The sequence below is a fragment of the Carex rostrata genome, chromosome 22 (assembly GCF_964058835.1).
Source record: "Carex rostrata chromosome 22, lpCarRost1.2, whole genome shotgun sequence".
NCBI lineage: Eukaryota > Viridiplantae > Streptophyta > Magnoliopsida > Poales > Cyperaceae > Carex > Carex rostrata.
Genome location: NC_135939.1, coordinates 3,466,199 through 3,475,027, shown reverse-complemented (window position 1 = coordinate 3,475,027; position 8,829 = coordinate 3,466,199). Strand labels below are relative to the sequence as shown.

The 8,829-nt window shown below is 31.4% G+C and overlaps 1 protein-coding gene across 1 annotated transcript; it reads right to left on the bottom strand.

Annotated features, from left to right (window-relative positions):
• Positions 1 to 7,242: 7,242 nt before the first annotated feature.
• On the bottom strand, positions 7,243 to 8,330 carry LOC144574300 (HMG-Y-related protein A-like). The gene is made up of 2 exons (XM_078324238.1): positions 8,086 to 8,330; positions 7,243 to 8,018 (listed from the first exon to the last, which is right to left on the bottom strand). Exons 1-2 carry the CDS (start codon positions 8,137 to 8,139, stop codon positions 7,524 to 7,526), a joined length of 549 nt encoding a protein of 182 aa, XP_078180364.1. The 5' UTR covers positions 8,140 to 8,330; the 3' UTR covers positions 7,243 to 7,523.
• Between the last annotated feature and the right edge of the window lie 499 nt (positions 8,331 to 8,829).

Sequence of the window (8,829 nt, the reverse complement as noted above, 5' to 3'; positions counted from 1 at the left end):
TGAATACATTCATTTTCATTATTTTTCAACCATTTGATTTTATACTAATTAATTCAAAATTTTATAAATTATTATCGTAAACTCATTACTTGTAAAGTAAATCGATTTCAACAGTTTGTATTCTTCATTTAAAGTCAATCCTAATTCTACTCTTACATCTCACGAGTAAATACTATTTTCGTTATGGTAAACAAGTAAAGTATCTTTGAGTAAGATGTAGTTTTGTTTCAAACATGGTTCTAAATAGTGCGATATAGCGGTATTATAGTGTCGTTATAGTGTTTTCGAACCATAAAAATTATAGCACTACCGGCACTATAGCGGTGCTATATAAGCATAGCGTTGTTTTTTCAACTGTTTCGCTATGACATAATAAATGTTATTTAAGCTATTCGTCTTTTATTCAAAGCCTCACTATCAGAAATAAGAAAATTATCAACTTGAGGCAGACAAAGAAACTAATTTCACCATATTAAAGTAGATTTGGGTCGGGTTTAGTTTGATTTTGATTCATGTCTCAAGTCTTTGGATCCGATTTAGTTTTATTTTTATTTATACCATATTCTAAAAAAATAAACAAATAAACCACGTTTTTTTTAGAATTTGAAAAATATCAGACCTGCAATTTAATTTGCGGCCCTAATTTTTTTTAGGGATACGCAGATTGAATTGGAGTCTCTTCAAAAACTCAAAAATGCACTATAATATACTAATATTTAGATTTTTTAGGAGTCTCCAATTCAATCTGCAGCCCTCTAATAATGGACCTGCATATTGAATTGAAGGCCCTAGTATTTTTTGAATTTCTCAATTTCAAAGGTGTTTTGGTTTATTTATTGTTTTGAAATGGTATTAATAAAAATTTCGGTAGCTCGAGGTATTGTGGCTCTAGATCTTGTTCTATTTGGTACAAATCAAATGTCAATATATTTTGTATGGATATTGGTCGAATAAGAATCATGTGTAAATTTATTTTTATGTAGAGTTGACTGTTTTGGATATTTCTTTGAAATGACATGACATGACATTTGATTTAATTTGTTGGATGACCGTGAGAGCTCTAAAAGAAACATAATGTCATTGTTTAAAAACAGTACAGAATAAGATATTATATGATCATATTGTGTTTCAGTGAATAAGTTTCCCGAACGGTAATATTCATTAACAAAATATGGTAAATTGAGCATATTAACTCTTATAACGAACGACCTCATATTACTTTTTTAGAAAAAATGTTTCCTCTTCAGAATCTATTTTTGAGTTATTTTTTTTTATCAAAAGTTTTAAAATTGTTTTTAACAGTCCTATAAAAACCTTCCCAATCTCTCTTCTCTCTTTCCGATCAGTCGCTTCTCTTTGTCGTTCCTTCTCTTCTTTCCTTCTGATTAATTACTTTTTTCTTCTCAAGTTTACTCTCTCTCACTCGATGCAATCACTTATCTCAATTGGGCCAAGCACAATCGATCAGAGCTGGCTAGGGGCGCAGTCGAGTACCGCCCAGTGGCGGAGGCAAACAGACTCTCATATCCTCTCATCATGCGCCAGACACTGCCACTGGAAGTTCACGCATGGTTGGAGAAGCTGAGCTACAGTCTGAAGAAGTTGTTAGGTTTACATAATTCAAAGCTATAGTTTATAGAGTTATGTGATGAAAAAACTTGATGCGTATAAAGTTTTTACTTTATACGCAGTAACTTGATTAAAATCAAACAAACGCAGTAACTTGATCCAAGGTGTATTATATTCACTTTATATTCAAAATACAAGATATTTGGTATTATTTTGTGATAAAAATCAGATCGAATATGTATATAATTTAGGCCTATCATGTGATAAAGTTTATTGAATTCAAACATAAAATTATAGTTTTTGGATGCAGACCATTAAAAAAATTTACAATTTACAATTTAGGCTTACATAATTCAAAGTTTAAGCTTACAAATTTATGTGATAAGGTTTACATAATTCAAAACATAAAATTGTAGTTTTTGGATACAAGATGTCGAAAAAGATAAAATTTACAATTTACAATTTAGGTTTACATTATTTTGAAAGTTCCAGTTTATAGAGTTAGTTATGTAATAAGGTTTATTGAATCCAAAATAATTGAAAATAGCATCTAGAGGCATATCTAAAAAATAAAATTTTGAAAAAGACATTCATATTTACAATATTAAAAGAAACATGATTCAAAGAGACGGTTTACAGAGTTTAAAGTGGTCCTGTATTAGTTACTAGTTTTGAAAAGCTGTTAGAGAACTTCTACAAGTGATCCTGTTCAAAGTTCTACAAGTGGTCCAGTCAAAGCGGTTAGCTGCTAGTTTTGATCGAGGACCACATGATAATGAAAAGTCGCTCATTTTTATAGCTTTCAGTGAACATATTTACAAAAATTGCATATAGAGGTTTACATACACTTTCAAAATCTTGACAGTTGGTTTTGGAAAAAATTTGAAAATTAGTGTTTGAGGCAATTAGTCGGATCTCATTCTTTATTTGTGTTAAATTTGAATTTGACTAGTTCAGTTAATCCCTCCAATTTTTTCTATTTACTATAGTAGAGAAAAATAAAATTTTAACATTTATCCTACTAAAATTGACGAAATTTATTTTTAATTAGCATTTATTTAAAAAAAATCAGAGTTAGTCTATTATTAGCAAAGATTTAAATAGCGTTTATCGCGTTATAACGGGCTGGTTAAAAAAACAGCGCTAATAGCGCCATATCTTTTATGGTTTGAAAATGCTATAGAGCGCTATTTAGAACCTTGATTATTAGTTAAATCTCGCAACTTAACCGTAATGCAGATTTAGTTTGCGTATTTCTTAGAAGTGACATGTTGACTAGATCTGCACATCAACATGATGCACAAACTAGATCAGCGTGTCCATAGATATATATATATATTTTTTTTTAACAAATTAAAGATATAATCAAATGAAGGAATGAATTTAGAGTCGAATCAAGCCTCTAAGAATGGAGCTCAATTGACCTCATTCATTTTTAAATTTTGTATATTTGTAGTATACTTTTAATGTAATTTAAGATTAAATATTATAGATAATGTGAAATTGATTAGAAAATTTTTATATGCTTACTTTTTATTCACGTTAGATTCTCAAAAGTCTGAAGTCTGACTACTTTCTGACTTTGTTTTGAATGAGTTGACTTGATTTAGAATCCCAATACATGTTTGAACATTAGAGTGGGAGTCGCAGATACCCAACTTCGAAACTTTCCAAAATTTGATACACAACTTTTCAAAATTAGATAATCAACTTCCCAAAAATTTGAAACGAGAATTCTATGTATGCAACTTTAAAAATAAAAAATAAAAATGGATACACAACTTCAAATAAAATCGGTGTTCGTTGCACATTAATAAAGGGGTGCGCAGATCTAATCTTAAGTATTCGTAAATTTTTCAGAATTTTGTAATATCACGCTAATTTTGAATTTCGATTTTTTTTAAATGCTAACTTAAAAAAATAGGTAGAAATATTCCATGCAAATAGGGGTGTCAACCGGTACGATACGGGTCGGATGGAGATATTTTTATACCCATCTTCATTATGATAACGAAAAAAAATCTTTATCATTATCCGTCTTTTCTAATACAGTACGAATTTGGTAAACAGATAAAAAAGTATGATTGACATCTTAATTTTTTTTTTGGATATAATATTTTTCAAAACAAGAAAAAAAATAATGAATACAACTATTTTGTATTATGAAAATTAAATAAAATACAAAACTTTATTTTATCATGTATCATTTTTAAGAGTAAGGCTACGGTGCTATGGGTTACATAGAGTGTACAGTGCTACGGCTCAATATTCGAGTTTTCAAAATCCTAACGGTCAATCCGAACCGTTTATCTTGTTCTCCATATTAATATGTGTTTGGAGACCAAATTTTACATTTTTTGAAAAAATTTTACTATTTTTTTAGATAGGTAGAAAATCATTTGATCTAAAAATTTCTACACCATTCAGATATTTGATTTTCTGCCTATCTAAAAAAATAGTAAAATATTTCCAAAAAATGTAAAATTTGGTCTCCAAACACATATTAATATGAATAACAAGATGAACGGTTCAGATTGACCGTTAGAATTTTTAAAACTCGAATATTGTGACGTAGCACCGTAGTCCTCTATGCAACCCATAGCACCGTAGCCTTACTCTCATTTTTATACAAATAGATATCTATCTATATAATTTTATTTTTAAAAATTATCTTATACGAATAAGATAACGAAAAAAAGTCATTACCTTATCCGTACTTATACCTAATAAGCTAACGAAAAAATCCTTATCGTTATCCGAAAATACGATACCCGTATCAGATAAACGGATAAAAGGGTGCCATTAACACCCCTAGATGCAAATCTACAGTATTATATTAACGGTCGTAAAATTCAAATCTATGAAAACCCAAATCTTCGCTGGTAGTACAGGACGAGACGCATCCCTCATCCATGATCCATTCCCCGCGAGGGCCCGCACAGCGCGGGAGAAGTAGTCACAGAAAATCTGAATGCGCTAAGAAAGCATCACCATGTCCGTTGAGTGGGGACCACCGGACCAGCCAATCACAATCACTGAATCAGACGCTAGATTGATCAAGGCAAGCTTTACTCGCTTAGTGGATAAGTAACCTGCTTCGGACATATATTATACTCCCATACTCTCCCCAACATCACCCATTTTGTGCACAGATTTTCTAATTTCGTAAGGAGCCAAATTAATATGTATTCATAATTCAAATAAAAAATGTTATTTACCTACCTAACAATACAATATGCACGTCTACTGACAAAAAGACAACACCCGTGTAAGAGATAGTGGGTTTGAGGAGAGCAGATCACCTGCTCTCCGGAGTGCAGGAAAATCCTGCTCCTTTTATCTCTGCAACTGGAACTGGTCACTGTTCATTTTTGAATTTGGGGTTCACTAACAATGACTCTGAGAGTAGGAATTTCCTGCCCTGAGGGGGGCAGAGGATTCGATCTTTGGTTTGAGACCTGAAAATGAAGCCCTTTATTAATAATAAAATAAAAATTTGTAAGCTAGACATTTATCTTTCTATCTTGAAAAAAAAAAAAACAATATGCACCATTTTGTATATCAAAGCATTGATATTAGCATTTATATGTATTCATAATTCAAATAAAAAAATGTTATCAACCTACCTCACAGTACAATATGCAGGTCTACTGACAAAAAGACAACATCCGTGTAAGAGATCGTGAGTTTGAAATATGAATATAGAGCCCTTTATTAATAATTAAATAAAAATTTGTAAGCTAGGCATTTATCTTTCTATCTTGAAAAAAAAAAACAATATGCACCATTTTGTATATCAAAGCATTGATATTAGCATTTATATGTATTCATAATTCAAATAAAAAAAAAATGTTATCTACCTACCTCACAGTATAATATACAGGTCTACTGACAAAAAGACAACATCCGTATAAGATCGTGAGTTTGAAATATGAATATAGAGCCCTTAATTAATAATTAAATAAAAATTTGTAAGCTAGACATTTATCTTTTTATCTTAAAAAAACAAAATGCCCCATTTTGTATACCAAAGCAAGAATAATAAAATTTACAGCTCCAAATTAATGATCTCCCAGATATTTTGAAAATAGAATATATTCGTTTTTCTTTGTTCTCTTTATCCAAGCAATGTGTTTTACAAAATTATCACACCCTGTAAGAACAAAAAAAATAACAAAAGACTGCTCTTCACAGTTTATCTTTGTGAAAAATCAACAATGCTGAGAAATTAATTAATTTTAATTGAGTATAAAAAAATTCCTAGACACCAAATTATAAACAAATATCATTAAGTCTAGACATGTATAAATCTCGAAATTTTTAAAAATTAGAAGTAAATGCAAAGTTAATTCTAACTAGTAAGACTTTGACAATCGTTGTTTACAACACAAATTTAATTGTATTCTGGGTAAAATATCGTTTTTACTTCCATAACTTTCGTTTAAATTCTAACATAAATAAACCTCGTAGCCAAAGATGAAATAAAATGTTCTGGCCTTAATTTTGTAGCTGACATAGGCCTAGTGCTAACAGATTTCTATCTTTCCCACCAATAAATTTCAAGCGAAGTTGATATGTACTTAAATTTATCAAAGTGGTTGATAAACTCAACTAAAACATCAACTTCAGATGAAAAAATTTACCCATTAAAATTGATCTACTTTATAAAAATATATATATGTACTTAATTGAGAAGAATTAGGGTGTAATTAATCTCATCAAGTCTTTTGATGAGCTTAACTTTAATATCAATCAGATTTATTTCAATTAACGAATCCAAACTGTTTAAATCCATCTACTTCATAAGTAATTCATTTAAATGTGAAGGTTATAAAATTCCAAAGTAGTTTAGATTAAAGTTTAAACTATAAAGTGAAGCACTTTGAAAAACATAAAAAATGATCGCATTAAAATTAACTTAACTTTTTTTTTTACTGCTTAACTTTATACCAACATAATTCAGCAACTTATAAATTCAATATGTAAAGACATCATTTATGAAGTAGATTGGATTTGATAGCTTAGATTCAAAATTTGAAGTCATCTAGATAAGTTAAAGTTAAACTTGTCAATTTTTGACAATTGAAGTCATTTTCATAAGTTCTGAAACTAAGCTCATCAAAAACTTAGTGAGCATAACAACATCATTCAAATCGATCTATTTCATTAGTTGTACATTTACACAAAAAAATTATATTTTTTTGAATTTATTTAATATCAAGTCTTGTGATCAAATGTGTACTTTTTTTAAATTAATTTTAATACATTCATTTTTTAATATTTTTAACCATTTGATTTAATACTAACATAACTAGAAAATATAAAAAATTTACATATAAATGCAAATACATCACTCATAAAATAAATCAATTTGAATTAATCATTTAAAATCTATCAAGTTAATTTTGTAATTAATGTCATACTAACCAAACTCATTATAACTTTAAAATGAAATTTTTTTGCTAAACAAGAGACAAATGACTTTGAAAAACAAGCATGCAATGCAAGTCTCGACAGCTCATCAAATTTAGATCCATGGAACCTCAATGTAGTGCCATTTATCGCAACTTAAATAGGTAGCAATCAGCTGTTAAAATTCAAATTCTTGAGCATAATTCCACAGCAAAATGAGCATTACATTCCCCAATCAATTCAAAAAATACCAAGTCAAGCTACACCAACGAAGAACATAATTAAATTCATGTCCATATCAATAGTACAGTCAAATTAACTAAAAACAAATCTACTAAACAGTTCACATACACTTCTCCAGATTAGCTTACATCACAACACAAACACATAAAATTAAAAAGAAACAAACTTGCACAAATTAAAAAAAAAAAAAAAAAAAACTACACCAAATAAGCCTAAATTCAACCCTTCCCTACACAAACACCAATTTCACAACATACCCACCAAATTAGACGTGGTAAAAGAGGAATTTAACCCCAGTCTTAGTCTTGAGCCTGTTCAGTTGGTTTTACCTTAGGCGGTCGACCTCTACCTTTCTTTGCAACGGGATTGGCAGCAGCATCAGCATCTCCTACCTCTTCCTTTGTCTCCTCACGTGCCTTCTTAGGTGGTCTACCACGTGACTTGGGCATGCCACTGGTTGCCTTCGCCACGGCCTCTGCAACTACGTCTTTTGGCTTAGGTGGCCTTCCACGTGGCTTGGGTGAGGAAGGTTCGTTTGATGCTGGTGCAAGAAGGTCCTTTGCCTTTGGAGGACGACCCCGACCACGCTTAGGTGGTGAACCGGGTCCAGTTATGAAATAGTTATTTTTCAGAAAAATTAATTCACCACTCTCCTTCATGCGCGCTAGATGCGCAGTGAGTAGAGAAGTGTGCGACTCGGGAAGTTCACCGTACTTTGTTTCGATGAATTTCGAAATCGCTGATTTATTTGAACCATTTTTATCATTGATTGATTTCACAGCTGCCAAGATCATCTAAGAAAAAAAAAAATTAGAAGAAGAAAAAAACATGTAAAAGAAAAAAAGTAGTGATGATTTGTACCTCAGGGTAAGGGGGGAGAGCTGGACGAGGGGCCTCTTCATTCTCGGTCGCCATGGACGGAAAGAAAAGCTTTGAAAATGAAATAGATTTGAATTGGGGTTTCAAAAAAAAGAGAGGTCTTGGTTTGGATGGGGAAGGAGGGGGAGAAATAGGTAAAGCAGTGAGATTTCTCTTTTTTTTTTTCTTTTTTTTTTCTTTTGGTTTTGTTTTGGGAAGGAGATGAGAGAGGATAGTGGATGGACGAATGAGATGTTTTTTGGCGGTGGAAATCCAACGGTTTACAATCTCTTCTGAGAATGTCACACGGATTGCTGACGTGGTGCGAGATGAGGGTTGCCTTTCTCTGGCAATATTTTAGAGTTCGCTCTTTTGTCCTTTTACATTAACTTTATTAAAATAGAAGCCATCTTTTGCCCTCGGGATTAAGATAAACGGGGCCCCGTGATGAAGAGCTTGGGTACAGTGATGGAGGGTAATTTCGTCATTTCGCGGACACTAGTTCGGGTCTGCTGTTTGAATTTTGGAAGGATGAAGGGGAATTTGGAGTCCGGTTTTTCTGTGACAGTGCACTCCGTGTAACTTATTATATAATTCTTGTCGTTGCACTGCCACTGTGGCGCCGAATTCTGCCCATTTTTCCTTTTGGCGAAGCATAGGCGCCGAAATTTCAAATTCTTTCATGGTGATTGGAGGAATAATTTGAATTGTAAATCCACCATGAGAAATTCCATTTCTTATTTTAGA

Bases quoted from the DNA above. Each gene is read 5' to 3' on its own strand.
- LOC144574300 (XM_078324238.1), bottom strand. From the start codon at position 8,139: ATGGCGACCGAGAATGAAGAGGCCCCTCGTCCAGCTCTCCCCCCTTAC. The intron at 8,019-8,085 runs GTACAAATCATC...TTTTTTTCTTAG, and splicing joins CTCTCCCCCCTTACCCTGAG to ATGATCTTGGCAGCTGTGAA.